Genomic DNA, 25,832 nt, shown 5'->3' with positions numbered 1-25,832 from the left:
CTCATCATCATCAACCCATATTCGGCTCACTGCTGAGCTCGAGATTCCTTTCAGAAAGAGAGGGGTTAAAATGCATACAACTGAAAAGTTGGATGTGCATGCCCCGGACCGGATTTAAACCCAGGCAGCGGTCATATCCACTGGGCTAGCACGGCTCTGAAAACCTGCTTACTTGCTTGCTTAAACAGATCTCATTCGTAGCTCGAAAGGAAAAATCATTACAATCAGTTTCCAACACAAACTTACTTGCACAATAAAGGAATATCACATACCAACAGTTTATAGTTTCACAACTCAAGTATGCAGTAACAAAAGTATCTCCAACACTCGACTGTTTCAAACAGCTATCGGAGAAGGAATCAAGCAAGAGAAAACTTCCTACAACTTATACGGTGAGATCGGACTCACCTGTATATCAAGTTTTTAACTTAGTGTCTGTGAAGGATGTTATTCAATTGGAACCCTTACGTGAAAACATTTAATTGCCTCTTTAGAGCGGGGGCATACGATGCGTTGCAGCGGCGGTGCGGCGCCGCAGCGGTGTCGCTGCGTCGTCTTAGATAGAAATATATGTGGCATGTCACACGGTGCGCTCCGGCGCCGCACCGGACTTGCAATCGGGGAGGGGTGAATGCGTTGCGACGTCGGAGCGGCACCGCTCAGTTGTTTATGCGTCACAACATTACTTTATGAATAGACGTGCTTCGGCACCGCTACGGTATAAAAACGTTGCGGCGCCGCACCGTTCGTGTGCCCGCTGATACGGTGAAATCTTTGCGATGCGGCGCCGCAACGCATCGTGTGCCCCCGCTCTTACGCTGTAATTTCTACAGTCAAATAAAAATGTGAAATGACCTATATTGGCTTCTATTCCGTTTAGTCATAGACATTGTTAGGTTAAAAATTACAGCCGAGCGATATTGCAAGCTTGAGCCGTAGGCGAGAGCTATAGTAAAAAAGTAGAGGTTGTAATTATCAAAGCGCATGCATATCATACGACACATTTGCGAGGAAACACACTTTGAACACACTTTCTGAAAATGAATTTGCATTTTTGCCTGTTTTGATACTTGATACGCTTATCATTTTTGCACAGATAAGCGAAGTGCGTTTCTTTTCAGGCACATACACCAAAAACCGTCAGTATTATTAATAAAGTAAATTAATATTTTTGTGTTTCTGTTACAGATAAATGGTTGTCATTTGTTGTTAAAATTGTTAAAAAGAAAGAATTAAATGATTTTTACTATACTTTATCTCACAAAGTTAATTTTATCCATAAAATGTGGAGCACTTCTATGTCATTAAAACTCTTTGCTAAGATTTCAAAAAGGATCGTTCGTTTTTAGACGGATGATAAACGTTTTAAATTACATTACAGCACATGTGCGTAATGAGATACATTACAATATTGAAATTGGTGAAATAAGAGATACTTTGCGAGCAAACGTGTTATAAATAATAATTTATGGCACCATGCAGCTCTTCTAATAAGTGGTCGGATGGTTATGTACTCCTTAACTTAACCTACAAAGTTTAATTCAATTTAAATAAAATAAAATAAATAAAATAGCCTTTATTAATGAAGATTTTGTACATTTAAATTATGTCCCTAATCTCATTGTGCCTCATGGCAAAGGCCTCCTCCAGCTCCCGCCAGTGTTTCCTGTCCAGAGCTACTCTTCTCCAGAATGGGCCAGCTGTAAGCTTCAGCTCGTCTTCCCACCGTCTATGCTGCCGTCCCTTTTTCCGTCTCCCATTGCGAGGGCACCATTGTGTGACAAGGGTACTCCACTTTTCTTGAGGATCCCGAAGCATATGACCTGTCCATCTCCACTTAAGCTGGTCCATCCTGGTTAAAATGTCGGTAACTCTGGTCCTTTTCCTTATGTCAAGGCTTCTTATCCTGTCTCTCTTCTTTACTCCCACCATGCTACGCTCCATTGCCCTCTGGCATTTCTGAAGGCTATCTCTGTGGGCCCTGTTTAGCGCCCAGGTTTCGCAACCATATGTTATGCTGGGTAAAACACATGTATCAAAAACTTTTTGCTTTATACTTATGGTTGTCCCCTTATTTTTCATAATTTCTTTAAGTCCCCAGTACTTTTTCCACCCCAAATTTATTCTCTTGTTTATTTCTTTCGCTGTTTGGTCCTCAGGAGAAATTATTTGTCCCAAATAAATGTATTCTGTTACATATTCTAATTTTACACCTCCTACTGTAATTGGTCTTTTACCTTCACTGACATTTGTCATAACTTTAGTTTTACTTTCATTTATTTTCAAGCCATAGTAGCTGCTTTCTGTAGCCAGGTCATTCAACATCGATTCCAATATTGCTGGGGATTCTTCCATTAGTATTATGTCATCAGCAAATCTCAGATGATGAAGTCTTCGGCCATTTATATTCAAACCTATATTATCCCAGTTTAGCTTCCTAAAGATGCTTTCGAGCACCGCCGAGAACAATTTGGGTGACAATGGATCTCCTTGTCGAAGACCTCTCTTTATAGGGAACTCATTTCCTAGCTTCTCCATTTGTATCCTTGCTTTGCTATTTGTATATATGTTTCTTATTATGTTTATGTAGGTAGCACTTATTCCTTGTTCTTCTAGGCTTTTCCATATGTAACAGTGATACAGGCTATCGAAAGCTTTAGCAAAATCAATAAAAGCTAGGTAAAGAGATTTATTATACTCATTGTATTTTTCTAACAACTGTTTAACTGTATGTATATGATCAATTGTCGAGAAGTTTTTACGAAAGCCAGCTTGCTCGGTTGGTTGGTTTTCATCCAGCTTGGTTTCTATTCTTCCAAGAATGACTTTTGCAAAAACTTTATATACACAGGAGATTAGGCTTATTGGCCTATAGTTGTCTATATTATCTTTTGATCCTTTTTTATGAATTAGAATAATGTGTGATTTACCCCATTGCTCAGGTATACAGCCTGTTGTCAGAATTTCATTAAACACTGATGTTAACGCTGGTGCTACTTCTTCTATTGTACCCTTTAAAAGTTCATTGCAAATCTTGTCAGGTCCTGCTGCCTTATCATTTTTTTGGCTTTTTATTGCCGCCTCAATTTCGTTAACTAAGAACTCTGGCTCCGTTTCATTATCATGCACTGCTTTTTCAACTTTGCTACTTGAATTTGAGCTCGAGGAGTAAAGCTCACTATAAAAGTTTGTAGCCACCTTATAAATTTCCCTCCTTTGGGTTATATTCTTGTTATTTTTCCTTAGGTTTGCTATCCACTCCTTTCCAGTTTCTCTTATTTCTTTTAGAGCTTTTCTAATTCCACCTGTCTTTTTTATATGGTATTCTAATCTTTCTAGTCTCTTTATTTTCCTGTCGTACCTTAATCTTTCTCTAATTTTTTTGCTTATTTCAGTAATCATAGGGAGGTGCTCTTTTTTAGGTCGTTTTGATATAAGACATTTTCTTTCTTCGATCAATGTCTTAGTTGATTCGCTTATATATGAGTATTTAGTTTTCAAGCTTCTCGAGTTCGATGCTGTTGGTGCCTGTTTAAGCACTTTTTCAATAACTTTGTATTTTGCTGTTGCGTTAAGATGTTGATAAGAGGAATAATTTATTGAGTCTTGTAGAGATATTGCAACATGCTTTGTGGATTCTTCATCTATTTGATTTGAGTTCTTACCAGCAATGTGTGTCCTCGATATTTTTGGGGGGGCGATATTATAATTCAATTTATCACACTTTAAATATTGTACATGTTAAAATGTATGTATTTTATTCTGAACCGAGTGGCCAATGCACGGACAAAACAAATACACTTCTGACATACGTACAATTAACAATGAACATACGTAATAATTAGGGATTATTATAATTACGGGGTTCACAGCAAATTCCACACCGTCAAAGGAGAAAACAATAGCGATCCAAATTCAAATAGCATTGATGCCATGCTTCCCTCTCAATATTCCAGATATCGCATGCACGTAATACTATCAATTATTTGTGAAATATCACGTCCGGTTTCATGGTAACATGAAACTGTATCGGCACTGTAAAGCCTTTTTAAGCCTCCATTATTTTGTGCTCGAATATTTTACAAAACGCTTTGTTTCCATTTCCGGATATTATTTTAGCATCTATGTTTTTGTTTTCAAAATAGCGGCGGATAAAACTATGTTTGAAGTATCGTATAAGTATATGTGAATTCGGAAAAAATATTGATGAATTAAATATTAAAAATTCATTTATTTTATATAGGCCGAGTTTACAAGCACTTTAAAACGTCAACTTTGATTTTTAGCGATTCTACCACCGGTTTGAAAGACAGGTTCTGCTAGGAAGTGTCGGCAAGAAACTTAACAGTTGCAGAATTAATGATGGATTTATTAATAAAAAACTTAAATAAATAAAAAAAAATAGGATGTTGCATTAAAATTTGATATACGATTTTCATTCATTAATTATTACGAATTTAAATTATAATCTGTATAGAAAAAAATAGATGCAATTCATTGAAAATCTACGAGTTTATTTATGAACTAGCTGACTCCCCGCAGTTCGACCCGCGTAGTTCCTGTTTCCGTGAGCATGCAAGAATTAAAATATAGCATATGTTCTTCAGAGATAATATAGGATTCTAATGTCGAAAGAATTTTTCAATCCGTTCTAGTAGTTTCAGAGTCTATTCAATGCAAACAAACAAACACACAAGCAAAGCTTTCCCCTTTATAATATTAGTAGCGGACGCCCGCGACTTCGTACGCGTGGAATTTAGTTTTTCACAAATCCCTCGGGAACCATGGATTTTTCCGGGATAAAAAGAAGTCTTTGTGTTGTAATATGCTACAATGCTATAATATATCTCAATACCAAATTTCAGCTAATTCGGTTAAGTAGTCGAGGCGTGAAAGAGTAACAGACATTCATATCATTAAAATCATCAGTTTTCGAAAATCTCGGGAACCCATGGATTTTTTCAGGATAAAAAGTAGCCTATGTGTTAATCTAGAGTAAAATCCATTTCCATTCCAAATTTTAGCCAAATCGCACAAACATCCAAACATCCATACAAACTTTCGCGTTTATAATATTAGTAGAAAGTAGGATATAGATAAAGTCGATGACAAAATACAATTGGAAAAGAGAGTTCATTAGTTCGTATATTTGAGACGGTGCGCAATAAAAATGCTTATAAAATCTAGCACTAATAAAAGGACACGTGTTTCCGTCAATTTAGCGGGATATAAACACGCTGTAGAGCGGGACACCGGTACCTACACCACGCTCCAACGTCGCAAACGCAATAAAAAAGCACTCCGGCTAATTTTCCGTCTGCCGGACAAGCGGCAGCATGCATCCTGTGTAGTTAACCACATACCTAATAGTGGTAAGAATTTAAAATTTTTATCATCAAAAGCTACACTAAAATCAATATCTGCGTAATTTTCCGGGGATTTATTCTTTAAAAGTTATTAGAACGGGTAAAGCTGCCCTAGTTTTCCAAAAATTGGATTTTTCGAAAATTTGGCTAGGCATGGAGAACAACACGAGAGGAGAAGGGGAGTGTTAGTCAAGGACCTCCTTAACCCTACACCAATCGTTCACAAGTCTGGTGATAATAGTGGTAAGAATTTAAAATTGTTATCATCAAAAGCTACACTAAAAATCAATATCTGCTTAATTTCCGGGGAATATTTATTCTTTAAAAGTTCTTTATTAGAATGGGTAAAGCTACTCTAGTAGGATTTTACCAAATTTAACTAGGCAAGGAGAACAACACGCGGAGAAGGGAAGTGTTAGTCAAGGACGTTCTTAACCCTACACCGATCGGTCACAAGTCCGGGAATCTGCTCGGAGTTTTCTATCTGCCACACGATGGACTCCGCATGAGCACGGTGAATCCATAGAATGCTAATAAATTTGCTTCTAACCCATATTCCCGATCTCCTCTAATTAGTCGAAAATACTGTGTCAGGTCAGTTTAAGAAATTAAATATCACTTGTCTTAAACGGTGAAGGAAATCATCGTGAGGAAATCTGCATGCCTGGAAATTTTCTTAATTCTCTACGTTTGTAAAGTCTACCAATCCGCCTGCGTGGTGGACTATTGGCCTAATCCCTCTCATTCTGAGAGGAGACTCGTGCCGTGAGCCGAATATGGATTGGTAATGACTGTGTCAGGAGTGGGTACGACAATAACCCAGCGGGTGGAGATTTATCACATGATCTCTCGGCGAGACCTCTTTGATTTTTTTAGTCCTCTGTTTTTGATTCCGGCACATTTACGGTGGAGCTATTAAGCAAAAATAATAATTAGGCGTATCACTTTAGAAGCAAAGGAGGAACAGCACAATCTACTATTTGTCATACCATGACAAATGTAGGAAAACCGTAGACAGATAAAGTAATAAGACCCCTTCATAGCATCCGTCAAATTCTCTTTAAAAAAAAAAGAGAGAACAACTTATGCATGGACTACGCACAGAAACGAGACAAGGCGAATCGATATTCGATGTGGCCGTTCGGACTGTATGAAAACGTATTAAAAGTCACGAATCACCAATGACACGGATAGGATCAGACTAGCAGGGTTATTGTGTAACTTGGTGTACCATTCAAATAATAAGTCAGTACATCGTTTTTCATCGTACTTTTGTAATTGTAATCATCTACAAGGATCGAAATGATCTTGATTACGTCATTTTACATCAAATGACCATTTTTTGTTTTAGGATCATCTAACATGATTATTTCAACGAGATTATATATTATATAGTAAATAACGGTTTTTTATCTTAACGGAAATAATCTTACGACTTCCTACTACTACTTGTATATTGCTGCCATTTTACGTAAAATGATGATACTTATGTCATTTCATTGAAAACACGATGTTAGATGATTGCATATCTAAACCAAAACGTTGTAGTGACCAATGATAATTTTATACTATAGATGGGTTGCGTCCCTACAAAATCACCGCATAAAGTGATCCGAATTTAGCCAACACCACTGAGCGCACACATGCACAATTTTATTATTTAACTCCATTATATGTTTATGTACCAATATATAGTTTTTACACTTCCTAAACACACAACTCGACATTGTAGACGATAATTAGGTATTATTTGTTTAAATAACGTTCGTTGTTTAATAAGCGACTAAATGAAATTAAGTCAATTTTCCACATTTTTGTCCGGCTCAATTTTGATGCGCTAGTGCCCCATCTCTAGTATAAAATATAGTATATAGTATAGTATAGGTAGTGACTAATTCTTTCAATGGTACACCGAGATACATAATAGGCCCGCAGATCTCAAATTCGCAAAGTGTATCTAATTACGACCGTCCATCGATATCGCCGGCTCGCAAACACCCGATGCATCCGGGCAACAATACGATCATGACAAAACGCATTACTGGTGGCCCAATAACGGCCGGCAGAGGCAATTTATTCCCGTCACCTGTGATAAATACAATCTTCTCGGATTCAGATTCTCGTTGCACTGTGTTAAGGGATTACGTCAACTAGCCAACTAGTATATTACTGCTGTTGTTGATGGTAGTTGTTACTCAACTTAGTAAAGGAAGTTAAAGTAATGACGTCATTGTTTTACTGAAGATAAAGAAATTCAAAGTTAAAGAAACAAATTATTAGTAAATCCAGTGTCCGAACTTGCCCCTGATTGGTCGGTCTATGGTAAATTTATCCTGATCGACTATTTAACGGTTTCACTTCCGATAGATTATAATATACCGAAAAATAACACGTTAAATTGTAATCAGTATATTCAGTTCACAATATGACGGTAGATTATATCACGAGTGAGATTATAAACTAACGCATTTTACAATCTAACGGTGACATATATAAGATTAATCAGTAGTACCACAAACCTCTACGATATTATGGCAATCACATAATGGTACGATAAAAACATTTAAATTTAAGAAGTTTGCACTTTATAGATCATACTTTAGTTTTCTTCTAGGAATAGTAATTATTGTTATTGATGGATTAAGATCCGGCACTAGAAACATATATACCCTCATCTTGTAGAACTCACAATTCGACATTGTAGACAATTGTTGTTTACTATGCGACTAAATGAAATTGCTCGTCTCAATTTAGACGACGCTACAAGGAACAGAAATACCTACTTATTTATTTAAAAAAAACCACCTGGACATTCCTAATCTTAAAAGAGTTAAAACATGGATGCCGTTATAGAGAAAATTAACCCGGCGACCGCGCACTGTTTGCGCCGCTCATCAATCATGCCCGTGTGAGTTTCGTTTTAACACAACGCAGCTTTGCGGTCGCATCGTCACGCCACTATCATCGATTGTTCGACACCAACGCTGACCCTGTTTAAGCAGCGCGATAATTAGCGAGCTTAACCGACGTTTAACTAATCCCACTTGTTTGACCCAGCTATATAACAGTGTTTGTTTGAATTTATTATGTTCCCTATAATTCTTTATTAATATATCGCAATAAAAATCAAGCAAATGCTATAACGTTAAATTAATTAGCCTACCAATCATGCTCGTGTGAGTTTCGTTTTAACACAACGCAGCCTTGCGGTCGCATCGTCACACCACTATCATCGATTGTTCGACACCATCGCTGACCCTGTTTAAGCAGCGCGATAATTAGCGAGCTTAACCGACGTTTAACTAATCCCGCTTATCAGCTGTATGAATGTGTTTGAATATATGCTCTCTATATTAATATAATTGAGTATTACAATATCGTCATAAAAATCAAGCTGTAAGCAAATGCACTAACGTTGACTTCATCAACCAACCTTCGTTTTATCACAACGTAACATCGCATCACCCATTGTTGCTGCGCGATTATTAGCGAGCTTATCCGACCTTAACTAATCCCGCTCGTTTGAACCAGCTGTATGAATGTGTTTGTCTGAATATAGGTTACCTACAATTTAGTATTACAATATCGTAATAAAAAGCAAGCTACGAGCAAATGCTCTAACGTTAATTTGATTAGCCTATCAATCATGCACGTGTGAGTTTCGTTTTAACACAACGCAGCATTGCGGTTGCATCGTCACGCCACTATCATCCATTGTTCGACACAAACGCTGACCCTGTTTAAGCAGCGCGATGATTAGTCGGCGTTTATCTAATCCAGCTATATGAATATATTTAACATGAATTAAAATATAAATTTTGCAAAACTGACACCGGTTTCTCGAATCAACTAGCCCAGGTATACGAATAAATTTATTTGAGTGTAGCCTCACTTCAAATCCGTTTAAGAATATCATACTAAAATGAAGCTTTAGCTTTGTCGCATCGTCATGTCACTATCAGCCATTGTTCGACACCAACGCTGACCCTGTTTAAGCAGCGCGATAATTAACGAGCTTAGCCGAACTTTAACTAATCCCGCATGTTTGAACCAATCCTCGCGGTTGTAAGGATGTGTTTATTTGAAAATAGGCTTATTTAACAGGCTTTTAAAACTGGCATAAAAATAACAAGTCTTTTATAGACATTCAGAAGCTCTAACACCGAGAGAGCAGCAAAAAGGTCAGCATTATTGGGAATGATGAGAGGTTGATTTGACTTTACCAGTCAAGGTAAATGAAAAAGGAATAATTGATTTTAAATAAAGTTAATATTTTATTTATATTTAATTTACATAATTAAATTCATACTAGTTTATTTTCAAATTGCGCGATGTAATTATAAAATATAGCTTATAGCACTTCCTGATAACGAAGCATTCTACTGATGAAAGAATTTTAAAAATCGTATCATTATTTCCGAAGATTACCCCTTACAAAGAATTGTTACAAACTTACAAACTACCTCCATATAATATTAGTATAGATATAGATAAGCCCTTTCATTTGATATCCATATTGTAGAAGTACATCAAAAATAACTATTCCGCCATCTTGGGTGATCTGCCATATTGTATTTAGAATAACGTCATATAATATATCGTGCATTGTCATCCAATCTTAACGTGTATACACAATTTCAGCTCAATCGGTAGAAGATATCTCCTCCAAAATGAGCTTAAAGAATTTACCGTAACATCCTACATACATTGCAAGTTAAATAAAAGCTTTTAAAAACAATCTAACGTTTTTCAATTTATGTATGCTCTTTTACGTAAGATAATAGACTTACCTAGAAAAAACATTATTTTCTTTCCATCTATTAACATATCCGTAGGCATAATTGGACAAAGGATAAAACGAAGGAAATCTTCGATTAGGTAACTCCGAGGTCTTGAACAATAGCGAGTATAGACACGTTATAGAGCTGTGGTAAAAGCTCAAAATTCCTTATAAAAGTGCACAGCGGAGTGACAGTAAATTGAATAAGGTGCGGCCACGGCGGCAATGTTTGCTCGCTCATCAATCATTCTCGTATGAAGTTCGCTTTAACGCGACGTCATTGGCTACTCACGACCATCGCATTAGAAGCATACATATGTGCTATAACCTTGTAAGGTCAAAAACAAGAAGCATAATAGAATGTATACTTCCCTACGCTTTTCCCTTTATCAAACGCAAGCTTAAAGGAAAGTTTTATTATAGTGTTAAGGACTATATAGATGATAAAACGGCTTGGTATTGAACTGCACTATACGATTGTGTGCTAGATAAATAAGTTTGTAAAGTGGTGGTAAACAAAAAAAAAATATACCTTCGCTGAGTTTGGTGTGGACACTTCTAGAACTAAGGTGCGTTTGGAACCCTGTAACTTTAATTTTAAGTTTTCGACTTCAATTACCACCATTAAATCATGACATAACTTGACTTTTCAAAAGTGCTTGTAAACTAAGCCTAATTGAAATAAATTAAATTTGAATATTGAATTTTTAAGGTTATTTGGCATCTACGAAATGACAAAAACTAAGGACTAAATTATAAAATGGCTATGTCTTATTTCTTCTGGGAACTACACTGGTACGCGTAAAACCGCATGGATCTGTTAGTAATGCTAAATAACAGTAAGTTCCAAAACTAAAACCCGACAATTCAAAAATCCCGCTCAAAAAAGTATGAACAAGAAAATGTTTTTTTTTTCTTTTTTATCAGACATTGTTACTACAGACGTTGTACATTGAATATTTATAGTCTATTAAATAAAGTACTATTCAAAGGGCAGTTGTGATCATAAACCATCAAATTATTAAATAATGGAAAAAGTTCTACTTTTAAAAAAAAACACACAAATTCTATTTTAGTAGGTAGCTAAATATGTAAATGATAAAATTAAATATGTATACCTACCAACCCAAAAAACGGTTTTACATCACAGATAATATTATTGGGAATGTGAAAGAACACTTTCCATAAAAGAATAATAAAAAAGCTTACAAAACTTTCTTGTTAATGTTATTCGAGGATCCCAAACAATCCATAACAAAGTACGCACACCGCACCCACCCATATTCTAAATTCATAAACACTCGGAAAATTCACTTCACCGAAAACTCTTGTTATTAGTCGTGGCCCTTCCTCGTTGGAGCGGACGCGAGGTGGAGGCGCAAATTTTCGCCTATTGTATTTACGGATACGGCAAATTAAATCCCCATTTGTAGAGAACACCTAAGGGGGACTGTAATCCACACCGGCCGCGCCATTGTCGTCCGTCCTCCGCTTTGCCGGGCTTAAGAGCTCCGGCACACGGGCGAGCCGGACGTTTTGCAAATTAATAACCAATCACATCGATATTGAGAATCCCCTTTGACAAACTCTGGCGCTGTTGGAGATATCTGTACGTCTAATATACAACAAAAGATATCTCCTTGTACAGAAATAGACAAATATCAATCAATGGCAGCGCTACTGGAAATATCGCTCAGTTTCACTGCATTGGGACCATAAAAGAGATGGGATTGAGACATGACGTTTGACTATTTCCTTTTTTGACGAAATATGGGAAATATCCTGGCTTTGTTTTCTAAGTAAATTATTTTGTTAATATTTAGGTTGACTGTTTTGACGGCCTCCGTGGCGCAGTGGTATGCGCAGTAGCCCCCGTCTGGGCCGATTGAGGTTTCCTTATTTAATCTAGGTCTGGCTGGTGGGAGGTTTAGGCCAGGCTAGTTACCATCCTACCGGCAAAGACGTACCGCCAAGCGATTTAGCCATTTCGGATGTCATGTAGAAACCAAAAGGGGTGTGGATTTTCATCCTCCACCTAAAAAGTTAGCCCGCTTCCATCTTAGATTGCATCATCACAATCAGGTGAGATTGTAGTCACACCATCAGGTGAGATTGTAGTAAAGAGCTAACTTGTAAAGAATAAAAAAACTGTCAATTAGGCTCAATTCAGATTAAACTTTTTCCAGTACCTTTGTCTCAGATCTAGTCTTGATAATCAGGCTTACGCCATGATATGTTACATCGTCTGGTTTTAAAAATACACTGTTGCATTTTAGAAATGCGGCTAGGTGAGGATCCAGAGGGACAATATGAATTAATGAAATGTTTCATCTGAATGGTATAATTTTAAACAACACATACATAATTAGTTTAAAGTCAGATTTAACCAGAAACACGCGGTACTGATTGGGCATTGTTCGAAAAAGGTCAGCGTTGATAGTGTCCATACATGCGATTCGAATCCAATTTTGGAACAAACTGTGCTCTTCATACACTATGCGGATATAAGACTGAGGCTACATACTCGTGATACAGCGATTTGAATGACAATCTTTTTAATTAATAACAACTAGGAGATGCCCCCTACTTAGTCCGCATTGAATATTCATACAAACTTTGATTGTTTTTGTTACAAATTAAAAAAAAACATTATATACAGCTAACCCACTGTATTTTTTTGTGGTGTATAAATAACTGTGTGTGAATAAAGTTCATATGTTAGAAAGCTAAAAAAAAAATAAAGAGCGTGTCGACCTTCTTTTGTTAATCGGGTAATAAATCTCCTTGTCTTAGTCATAGTCATAGTCATAGTCATATTTTATTCATAATTATACATATTACTCGTCACAAAATCATTATTATTATACTTAATTATAAATTGTTTATATCAATAAATTATAAAAATACTTTTAAAATCATTATACATTACAGTACTTACTAACAATATATAACAAAATAAATGTCACAAAAGTTTATTTTCTAGAAATTCGTTGTAGCTATAGAAAGTCTTCTCGACAAGCCAAGCTTTCAATTTATTTTTAAAAGTATAAATATTCGTTATATTTTTTATATTTTGTGGAATCCTATTAAAAACTTCTGGACCCATCCCTGTTACTGTCTTCGACGCTTTTTTTAATCGGTGATATTTGCCTACAAGTCTATTGGGGTATCTCATTCGCAAGTTACAATCGCTCCTCTTGACAAACTGGCTTTGATTCTGCGCTACGTATATGGCTATATTATAGATTAATAGGCAGGGCAACGTTAAAATGCCTAACGATGCAAAATACGGTCTGGCTGACGTTTCTTGCGATACGTGAGCAAGTGTCCTGACTGCGCGCTTTTGCAGTTTAAAAACGCGTTCCCACTCAGCACCGCGACCCCATATTTCAATTCCGTACTGTAGGTGGCTTTGTACAGAAGCAAAATAGCATGCAAACGTTGCTTCTTCTGACAATGTATGTGCTACTCGCTTAAGAGCAAAACAAGCTGTAGATAATTTACCACATAATTTGTCAATATGAGAGTTCCATATTAAGCCCTCGTCAATCAGGAAACCTAAAAAGGAGGTTTTATCCACTTGCTCTATTTTTTGATTTTCAATAGAAACAGACAAAGGCCTACGTTTATGACCAGCCAGATTAAATTGTATAAACTGGGTCTTTGAGATGTTAAGGGCGAGGCCGTTTGTCTGAAACCATTTGTAAATCTGTTCAGCCGTTTTGTTCAATTCAATTTCCAGATGATCTAACGTTAATGCTGAGATTAGAACAGCTACATCATCAGCGTACATATATGTTTCAACATTTTTTAGACTGCGAGGGAGGTCGTTGAGCAGCAGAGTGAAAGCCAGGTTTGACAGAGAGGAACCCTGTGGAACGCCATTAAACGTGACAAGGCTATCTGATTTTAGTGATCCTGCTTTTCCTACAACAGTTTGTTTTCTGTCCTGCATAAAGTCGACCAATAATTCTAGAGCTGGACCATTTATTCCGTAGTGCGATAACTTCATTTTTAAAATGTTATGATCCGCTACGTCAAAAGCTTTTGAGAGGTCGCAAAAAAGGACTGCGACCTTATGGAAGTGAAGTAACATATAAGCGAAACAAGCAGTCAAGTACCCACTTGAATGCTTGTTTCGTTAGGTACATCAGTGAACTCGGCTACGATTCTGGACAACGATCCATCTTTTCGTAGAAAGGAGTGGATTAGTCTCACAAGAGTCATCAGGTGTCTCATTCCAAATCCTCGAACCCGGCGAACCTTCTCGTAGTACGTAGCAATACATTGGATAGAAGCAGGCGTTACTTTGCAGAAGTTCATCATGATTATATAATGATTTATTTATTTTGCTATCCTCCGCGAAAAGCCGACGAACAAATGCGACAACGTCACCCAGTTCCGATAAAATACTCTCTACGTACGTTTTACCCCGAAACCGGAACATCCTCAGGAGATATTGACTCTACAACGACTTCGCAATTGCACGTTGTAGAGTAGAATACAGTCGTGGGATAGTGATTTGATTAAATGAAATCCGTCGCAAGTCGCGCCGTGGCCCAATGCAACCTCGGCCTTAGTATTCAGCATTCGTCGTACGTACGTGCCAGTTGCTCGTGCCACTGTGTGCCACTAAACAAAACAAGCGCGACCCCTGCATCATCTTTCCATTGTATTCTATTTGCGCAAATTCCAAAACCCAGTTTGTTTTACGCCCTATCTGTACACACCCGTTATGAATACCTCTCGTATTTTTCAAATTTCATGGCAGTGAACTTTCGCGGAGAAAGCGGCTGCAAAAATTTAATCTGAGCTAGGGTAATTGAATGTCTTCGGGTTGTCGGGACAGTGGAGTAGATAATAGAAGTCATTAAGATGCCGAACTTCGCCGGGAACGGATTGAAAGTAATCTCTCCGGTAGACATTTTTCAGAGTTCTCGGATGAGTGGCGGGCGGTGACATGCGATAGCATCTTGGGGATTGAAATTTGAGAAGCGAAATCCTTTCGTGACTTTACAGTTATGTCATTTTTACATTTTTACTAAATTAAACATTAAAAGGGATTTAAGCTACGGCAAGGCAAATTGTCCTTGGATGTCATCACTGATAACTCGAAAATATAAAATAGCCTCTTTTTGCAATACCCACTAATAAGTAATTTTTATAAAAGCTAAAAGTTTGATAGCACAATTCAAACATTTTGATTAACATCATTATTAACACATTTTAATGCTCCTTATACGCAGAAAGGATAATGTCCTAAAATGAAAAGCGGAGGTAGATTAGAAATTCGTGAGAAACCGAGGATCTTTTCTAGGAATGATATTCATCAAAGGATATTCAATGCGGGAACGTCGTTCGCTTCCATAGAAATCTTAATATGAAGGCAATAGAGATGGCGTTTACGCGCAATGTTTCGCCTCGCAGCTGACTTCTCTTCTGCTGATGCCTCCGAAAAAATAGACCCTCAATAGCTCAACGGTAAGAGCGGTCGGACTCATCACCGAAGGGTGGTGGTTCGTTCCCCGCCCTGTTGGATTACTCGTACCTATATTGTCGTATCCACTGATATTACTAGTCGGCCTTTGCCGACTAGTTAGAGGGGAATGGAAATATTGGTCATATATAAAATAAAATCATTTTAACAAAAAAAATTCAACCGACTTCAAAATCACGAAAATAAACTAAAAAACGAAAAATAACATCGTATGTACCTACTGATAACTTTGAAGACAGTGTCAAACCCGTGCGTATTAATTAAACCGTTTCTGAAAGAACCACGGGAAATAACCGTCTGAAAATCCTAAAACCTTATGATTTAAACGGCTTGAGTTAATTTATCATTAGCACCGCCTCTTCCTCCCCCTTTTTTTGAAGTCGATTATAAAAAAAGATATAGCAAATATTCTGTTATAAAAAAAATCTATCTTTATTACTTTGCGTCGTTACCGTTGCAAAAAAAACTACACTCGAACAACGTCTAAAAGTAAACTACATGCCTCGCTACACTGATGTCTACAGTTAGAAGAACTTGCCATTTCTACTGCCTTGTTGTTAACATTTCTATGGTCGCTTCGTCGACACACACACGGCCAACTTTAAGATTGGAATTTCAGAACCTCGTAACAATAATTGAGTCTGACAGACTGCAATTTTGTGCAACGGTTTGGTGGAGTGGAGTATGTTAATTTGGTCGAAATCAGATTTTAGCGTAAAGCTAGATCAATTATCCCAAAGTTCTTATAAAGTGATTCAATGATTTTATTGCAATGTGTTGTTATCACTAAGATCTTTAAAAGGCTATTTTTTTTAAATGGTTTCATTATCGTTCTACTTTTTTTGAGATTAGATTAGATTGATAAAAAATGTTTTTTTTTTTGAGACTTGAATACCTACATAAAAATTGTAATTTTTAAATATTCTTTTTTTTTGACAATACAAGTCAAAATGCTGAACTGAATGATGGTCTCTAAACTAAACTCGGTTAAAATATATTAACGCAAGGTTTCTCAAAGTGGGGTACGCGAACCCCTAGTGGTTCGACATTCGACGGCAAGGGGTTCACGGCAAGATTTACGTAATGGTGGCTTGATAACTGATGCCAAGTCAGAATTAAAGTTAAAATTGTCCAAAATTACTCCTAACATTGAATCCATTTGCGACAAGAAACAAGCACACCCATAACATTAATATTACAAAGACATTTCTTTCGGTACTTTATGTACTATCTTTTATTCATAAAAAAACCTTACTTTCTTCAACAGTCTAATTATTTTTTTTGTTTTGTGTTTCCATTAGTTAGTAAGGGGTTCGCTGTCACTTGGAAATCTTAACAGAGGTTCGTAGAGCCGAAAGTTTGAGAAACCCTGTATTAGCGTGTTACGAGTAGTATATTAGAAAGTTGTGTGAAGCCCTTTGCAATGTCTAGGGATGATATTCATCAAACGACATCCGATGCGGGCTCGTCGGTACAGCGTGTACGTCCAACTTCGAGATTAAAATTGCTGAAGTTCGCAGAAATTATTGGATGCGATGAATTGCAAAGGTTAACTGAGTGGGTTACCTGGATTTTAATACACAAATAGGATTTCTAACTTCGAGATATTTTCATAAATAAGGCTTCAATATGTAATTTATAAATGTATACCTACTAATATTATAAAGCTGAAGAGTTTGTTTGTTTGATTGAACGCGCTAATCTCAGGAACTACTTTTCCGTTTTGAAAAACTCTATCAGTGTTAGACAGCCCATTTATCGAGGAAGGCTATAGGCTATATTACCCCCAAATCCCACGGGAACGGGAACCACTCGGGTGAAACCGCGCGGCGTTAGCTAATTATAGAATATTTGCCATGTATCTTCTTCTAAATATATAAAATCGAAAATCACTTAGCATACGAAGATTAAATTCGGCAGGGAGGTAGTTGTCTTGTAGCTTGAGTAAGTAAATGTTAGTAACATATCGCCAGTCGAAGCATTAGCTTAGACTGGATCATATGGTGCCTAATCAAGGCGTGGATCGACCTAAGAACTTTCAACTTTCGAAGTTGAGTTTCACCTCTTAACCGGGAAACTGTTTTTACTGTTAAAATGTTTTAAAAACTATAATAGAACAGAAATACAATTTGATCATTATTTTGTTTTTCACTGTCGAACACTGTCCATTAGCTAATTAACTTCACCTGGAATTGTAAATTTTATTTTATTTTAAATCCTTCAGCGGAAAGATATTGTACCTGCCGGCGATGTTTTTCTTTGCTAATTAGAAAATATTTATGAACTCCTGTCTCTTCGGTCCGTTAATAGGCTTAATGGATAAACAAAAAGGGTTGCTTCTAATTTTATCAATACAATATTTCTTTAAATTTATATAAAACTTGGAAAATATCCACGTGGGTTCCGACATTTGGAACGCCTATTCAGTGACACGTTTTTGGCTGGTTGACACGTTTTTTTTAAATGGTCTTAAATAGTTCATTATCGTTCTAATAGATTGATTTTTTTTTTTTGATATTTTTTTTGAGACGTTATTACATGAAAAGTTTAGTTTTTAAATATGTTTTTGACAATACGAGTCAAAACGAATGACGGCCATGATGTATAGTTCAACTGTTTTATGACGTCACTATAACAAATCTGTTACAAACGGAGCGTTTGACAAAAATATTAATTTTGTCAAACGCTCCGTTCTAACGTCTCGATTCGGCCTTCTAACGTTTCGATTGTCTTCATCGAAACGTTAGAAGGTCGGTTGATTCCACAAGTACGAGCAAGTCGTCCTCTGTGTCCTCTTAATATAGGGGACCATTAAAAATAAAAAATAAAAAAATAGGCTCGCAAGGATGTCCCTTACAACACATTGTGATTGTTACTGCATCTTAAAACATTGTAGTTGTGACAAGGAAAACTTCTTGCAGCGTCTTCATCCAAACGTTAGTAGGTCGGTCGATTCAACAAGTACGATCACGTCATTCTCTCTGTCCTCGTAATACAGGGGACCATTAAAAATAGGCTCGCAAGGATGTCCCTTACAACACATCGTGATTGTTACTGCATCTTAAAATATTGTAGTTGTAACAAGGATAACTTTTTGCAGCGTCTTCATCCAAACGTTAGTAGGTCGGTCGATTCAACAAGTACGATCAAGTCGTCCTCTCTGCCCTAGTAATGTAGGGGACCATTAAAAATAGGCTCACAAGGATGTCCCTTACAACACATCGTGATTGTTACTGCATCTTGAAACATTGTAGTTGTAACAAGGATAACTTCTTGCAGCGTCTTCATCCAAACGTTAGGAGGTCGGTCGATTCAACAAGTACGAGCCTGTTGCGCGGCGGGCGGCGGGCGCCCCGCCTGTTGCGCCGACCCGACGCCACCGCCGCCCACTCCGCTGCCTTGTGCTCATGTCCTAATACTTTTGACCCATTTTAACCACGTTTCCGTATTCGTGGAAGCGGAAAATACTTTCAAGTTACTATAATCTAAAACTCATCAAACCGCGTCTTTCTACCGTCGTCCAATGTCGTATTCTCACTTACTTTGGACACTCCAATCCACGACGAGACGACACGTCAGAACGACTTGTGATGCAGGGTAAGATCGATGACCACTGGTCAAGAGTGTAGCGACGAACAAGAATTCTAAAATGTTGCATATTGTATGTTAGGAATTAGAAACTGTGTAATCGACTCGATGATCTTTCTTTGATTTCACGAAATTCTAAATAATTCATAATTGTATTTACAATGTACTATAATGATGTAACTGTACATCCAAAGAAATAGTCACCGCAACCAACTTCGCTATCATATGCTCATGTCAAAATACTTTTGTCCCATTTTCCGTACTTGTGGATACGGCAAATATATTCTCAAAGGTGCATCTTATATGATGAAACGTTGGCAATAAAGAACTGTGTATCCGAGTAAATGATCCTTAAAAAATAGGGAATCAAATCTTGAACGTTCAATGTTAGATGTACGCCATTTAAACTTAAGTTGTATCTATTCGTAGGAAAAGGCAAAAGAATATGAGTATTTAACAACCGTCGTAGAGACACTATAAATGAGTCTAAATATGAGTCTTTACTTTGTATAGATCTTTTTAGTCTACTTGGAATAAACACTTCCCAAAAATATTTATCAAGAAGTTTTTGCTAACTTATACCACATACTGTAAACTCAATGACACGATGCCATTCAGACGTGTAAAAGATAGGAACAACTCAAATAGCTACACATCGCACTCAACTATTGCCAATGACACGAGAAAACGCTTCATTTTCTATTCCGTGTTCGAGGTGACGCTATACGGCAGCCTAAACACAATAGTCAGTGCAGCTTCAAAGTGCAAACGTGTGAGAATTTCTGAGAACATCAAACGGTTCCCAGCCTGACGTGTAGGGTTGTCACTTGATAACCATTTCATAACAGTTAGTACCTATAGAGCTGACCACTGACTCGTTGGTTAAATCGTTTAGACTATGTGGTTTCGGATCTCGAGGTTCTAGGTTCAAATCCTCGGTCGGGCTGTAGTGAGTTTTTTTCTTCTAAGAATTTTCAGTTAGGTATAATTCTCAACCTGGGAAGTTGGTGGTGTCACATCTCCGTCCGGTTGGTCCCGTTCAATATCATTAATGTGGTGATCGTTAATGAATTATTATCACCATAAGCTATTGCATATAGTATCACCATAAGCCCGCCAACCCGCATTGGAGCAGCGTGTCGGGTCTAAGCTCCATTTATATGTTGAAGAACTACAAGGAGGGAGCCTAGCCCTGTAGTGGGCTGTCAAAATAGGCTAATAATAATGATTATGAGTGGTAAGGAAACTCATTCGGGGAAGTTCTTTCTCCATGCTTATTTCAGCCGCAAAGCAATATTACTGTGCTCAAAATCTGAAGAAATATCCTTGCTGGTGAAACTTAAGGTTTAAGAAAGGGCACAGGGTTTTTGGGTATTTATTTTAAGACGAATTATTATGCCCTGCGGGGTGCAGATATAGATATAGGTTACGGTTTTCTATCTACGCCTTTTTATCCCGATTCCTGATATTTTCAAGCTGTACCAGTAGCGTAGGTGTTAAGCCTCTTGTGCCTGTAATTACACCGGTAACCATGGCCTTCAGATCAGAACACACAGCTGCTTGGCGGCAGAAATATACATGGCAGTAGTACTTCCACAGACAAGCTCATTCACAAAAAGCTATACCACTACTACTTTTTCATTTCGGATTTATTAATAAGTGTCATTTATAAATTTTATAGGAAATCGACAACCCTAGCTAAGGCTTACTTTTAGCGCTACATATATCGTCTTCATTTACACCGCCGTTTGCAAGTCGCGCTTTGCGGTAAAACGCTAAGAGAACTCGAGGAGTCGCTAAGATATAGTTAATTGGTTGACTTTAGTAAGGATTGTGCTCCCATGCACGAAACGTAAAGGAATACTGTTTCTAAAATACAGTATAATTTATTAATTTCTTACTAAATATGTATTTGCAAATACGACATCAGTATAATATAAAGTAATTGAATAGTAAATATGGCAATTTAACACTAGGGTAATTTTTTTTAGTTTTGATTTTTTTTTTCATTTAACGGTTTGTTTCTCTATTGTAGCGGTAAATATTATATCAAACATATTCAGTTTGGGGATGATGACTAGGTTTGAATATATTGATTTTTATATTACATTCGGGTAAATAAGGTCAATGTGAACTTATTTATACATAAAAAGCAAAGACTGACTGAATATTTGAAAAATAAATAAGATTATAAAATTTCAAAATCTATTAAAAATCTTTTATGGTAACTACATGAAAGTTCATACAGTTTTAGCTTCCTTACATTAAATGTGAACTATAAACATAAACGCACAAATAACAAAGATATTAGTAATTTTGTTTGAACGTTGTCGTAGTTACATAATTATCGTTAGATTTGTGCCATAACGATCATTATGTAACTACGACGTGATTAGTTCGTGCCATTTTGTATATGGAGCGTTTTTCAGGGTTCCGTGGCAGCGCCGCAAATCTGACCCTTTAAATCTCTGTAGCTCGGGAAGTAATGATCGCAGTTACCCTGTTACTTTTACAAAATTGATTTACTATTAGCATACTCCTAATTTATATACAATTTAAAAAACTGTCATCATCCCTTACTTGTGAAGTTGTGAGTCGTGATAGCCTAGTGTATTTGACCTCCAATCTCTAATTTCGATTCGGAGGATGTACGTTCGAATCCGGTCCGGGGAATACACCTCCAACTTTTCAATTGTGCGAATTTTGGGACTATTGAACCGATTCTGTTTCTATTATTACTAGAAAACCACGTTATTTGTGAGTGTCATTAGGTTTATTTTACTCACATATTCTCATGACAAATGGAACTACGCGTTTGACACCGCGGGGCGTCTGCTAGTCATAATATACAATACCCAGTGTACCCGGTATGCGGAATGACAAATATGCACTCACCCACTAGAGCCAAAATAACAGTGAGCAGTGGCGCCGCTGGGAACGACACGGTCACGTTGAACTCCAGCATCTGCAGCAGATCCACTGGAACAATGCATACACGGAACGTGAAAATCTTTTAAGAAAACCAAACAAAAGAACATTTTTATGTCTACAAGCGAAAATGTGTAACAAGTCTGTAACATACCTACTCGTATTTTATTAAATACCAGAAATATAAACTAATGTAATTTTTGTTTACTTGTTTGAATTTAAGCATATACTCGTATCAATGTTAAACAATTTGTTTCAACGCGGACAAACCCGCGAACGTCCGCTAGTGAACTGAATATTATAAATGTAAAATATGTATTAGTTAAAAATATGTTAGCTATTGGCTAGCAATTCTTAACAATAATTTCAATATCAATATCATTCATGTTTACCTATTTTTATTAAATGAATGTAATGAGCATGGTGGAACAATGACTTCCGCCAATATGGCGACTGAATGTAATGAACACAGTTGAACAATGACTTCCGCCTATATGACGTTTGCCGCTATATTGGCAGGTACACAGAGTATGGATATAAAAGACGAAGCTGGCTGTCATAGCGGGCTTCATTCTTTGTTCAACTGTCTTCGCGAGAACACCTATCAAGTTATTGTAAGTATGTATTGCAATATTATTAAAATATCAATTAAATAATCAATTTATTTAGAGTATATTGTATATATTGTATTATGTAAAGAAATTAAGAAATTATAGTGTGATAAATTAGTTTGATTTAACAAATATTACTACTTCACTCCCTGGTAAGTAGTGTAATTTTCTCTTTATTTTGAAAGAGAAAACCTTCCGTAGAACGGAAACTGAAGGGCGAAAGGAACGAAAAAATTATAATTTTATTAACGAGTACGTATAATATGTAAGCAGCAATGACCAAAGTGCTTTTCAGCTAGGCGCACTCTCACTCTTCATCTGTCACATTTAGCTCTACTACTACTAGGTAGATTCCTTCGATTTTCCCGCTAAACTGCACTTTCGCATTTATAATATTAGTATGGATTGAAATTATTCTTAATTGACAATACAAAAAGACAACGAGCGCCATTAAAACATAAGCGCCGTCTACCGGACTTATTTCGTGGCGCGGAGTATACGCATCCAAGAGTATATTTATATCACTACGATATGCATTTGCAAAACTGGCTCGGTGTGAAAATAATAAAATCAGCTTATTTTTCTGCAGTAGGCGAATATTATTTCGGCTAAGATTCTAATGGAGTAATCTAGTAAAATATACAAGATTTTTAGTACATTTTTCATTTCTGTATCATTCTGAAAGAGCAGTGATAGCCCAGTGGATATGGCCCCCCGCCTCCGATTCCGGAGGGTGTGGGTTCGAATCCGATCCGGATATGCACCTCCAACTTTTTAGTTATGTGCATTTAAGAAATTAAATATCACGTGTCTCAATCGGTGAAGGAAAAACATCGTGAGGACACCTGCATACCAGAGGATTTTCATAATTCTCTGCGTATGTGAAGTCTGCCAATCCGCATTGGGCCAGCGTGGTGGACTATTGGCCTAACCCTCTCAATTGTTAGAGGAAGCTCGAGCTCAGTGAACCGAATATGGGTTGAAAATGATGATGATGATCTCTCTGAAAAGTCGACCCAATTTCGGACATCTCCTTTGTCTATAGCTCCGTTGTCTTTGCCTATTTTGATATCTATAGCTAGAGAGATCAATTTGAGACATTTGGCCACAAAGCTGTTCCCTCGTCTACGTTACGATCAAACGCAGTCTCTCTATGAATGTTTCATATCGCACAAGGAGTAATGGTGTCGCCCGAGACGGCGGATCATTCTTTACGAGCCCGACAACGGAAACCTTTAAAAATATACGAGTTTACACGATTTACACGAAGCAACAGCAACCAGAGAGTTTTTAGCTGCCAACTAAAAACGCTCTTATTTTCTTTTTAATGATTTCACGTATAAAACAAGTATAAAAGTCAGCTAGATTAAACGTAACACTTTTGAGTTATGTGCTTACAAAGGAGGTATTTGCTAAAATGACAATCTGAACCAGGAGGAATCATTACTGCAAATTTTGATTTTATATAAAGGTTTTATTTAACAACTTATTCAATTTGTAGCATTAAGACTAGGTCCCTTAAATGCATTGATATTGATATTGGTAAATTAACTTTTTCTCTTCTTTATTTATGTTTTTCGTCAAAAATAAATGTAACCAATATGGACATACTATGTTTGCATCACACACACAATCACATATGTATATTAGTTATTTTTAAGTTAAAATTAGTTTAAGTAGGTAATTTTTTGCAACTTTTGCCGACTAATAAAAAAATCAAAACTAATTAATCAAAACTTGGAAGCTGAACCTAAACCACTTCATTTACACTTTAAATTTTTGGTTGCTTGGTTTTGAACCACCAATTTTTTTTTTTTTTACGCAACCGTTACTTAGCTCTTACCTAACTAATCGAATACATTGAAGATTAAATCCATTATTGTATATGTTGGAAAACTGTACGTATTTAAATTTACCAGTACAAGTAGATTAAGCCTTTCAATGTTAAATAATTTGTATCAACACAGAAAAACCCGCGAGCGTTCGCTAGTGAACTGAATATTATAAATGTAGAAAACTGCGAACAATGAAGAGCTTATGTATGAAATCTCTTCGAACAATATAAAGAGCGTGGGAAATACTATTCGTACTTACCTGTTGTGTGCTAGGCTTACGTATCTATACTTATAATAAAACTGGTCGATTTCTATACATTTATTCGCAATTTGAGATTTTACTTATACCATTTGTAACAACAAACGTTAGCGTGGCATAGAGTACTACTAGCGCCATCTAGAATTTATACTTATAATACGAATTCTGTACATTTTGTACATTCTGTACATAGAAGATATTTTGAAAATTTTTGTTGGGGGGCATTATATAATCGATACTGAAGCTAAAAATATTTTTTTCCATTTTTTGTCTGTCTGTCTGTCCGTGTTAATTTGTTATTCGGGCATTGCGCTGAAACTACTAAAGCAATTCAAATGGAACTTGGCACGGTTTAAGACCATAATACGGAGAAGGTTATAGGATACTTTTTATTGCAAAAATAAAATGAAAAGGGGATGAAATAGGGGTTGAAAGTTTCTATGGAAAGAACTTAATTTTTAGAGTTACAGTTTTTAAAATTTATTCATAAATCAAAAATATGAAATATAATGTAATTCAAAAATTTCTAAAATTTAACCCCTAAAGTGGTGAAATAGAACTTAAAAGTTTACATTGATTTCCACGCGGACGAAGACACGGGCCTCCGCTAGTTATATTATATTTTTCAAATGCTTAAGAACAGGCGTAGAGCTATTTTAAAAGCTGAGGGTCTTTTTATGTGTACTTCCACCGTTGTTTTATTTATTTCACAGAAACATTTACAGGTAGTATATTAGATGTCCCAAATAAAAAAATAACATGTTCTTGCTAAACTACTTACAGGTTTACACAGCATTTTTGTTATAAAAAAAAGAAAACGCCTGAACCCCGGGGTCCTTGACCGGAAAGGCCGTAGGCTCAATTGTAATGTAACATTTCAAAAATTACAATGTTATGATTAAAGTTCGTTTCTCGTAGGATGGTGCGGGTGACGGTTCGTTTCACTGTTGAAAATTTGCCGCGATTCA

At 36.6% G+C, this 25,832-nt stretch overlaps 1 protein-coding gene across 2 annotated transcripts in view; it reads right to left on the bottom strand.

Annotated features, from left to right (window-relative positions):
- The window catches only part of LOC112057970 (membralin), a 175,270-nt gene that overhangs the window by 116,638 nt on the left and 32,800 nt on the right, over positions 1–25,832 (bottom strand). For both annotated transcript variants that reach the window (XM_052887887.1, XM_052887889.1), the window contains exon 8: positions 22,127–22,210. In XM_052887887.1, the coding sequence (XP_052743847.1) occupies positions 22,127–22,210 (84 nt within the window). The remainder of the gene's footprint in view (positions 1–22,126; positions 22,211–25,832) is intronic.

The sequence above is a fragment of the Bicyclus anynana genome, chromosome 20 (assembly GCF_947172395.1).
Source record: "Bicyclus anynana chromosome 20, ilBicAnyn1.1, whole genome shotgun sequence".
NCBI classification, from domain to species: Eukaryota; Metazoa; Arthropoda; class Insecta; order Lepidoptera; family Nymphalidae; genus Bicyclus; species Bicyclus anynana.
This window is presented reverse-complemented; position numbering and strand designations above follow the sequence as displayed.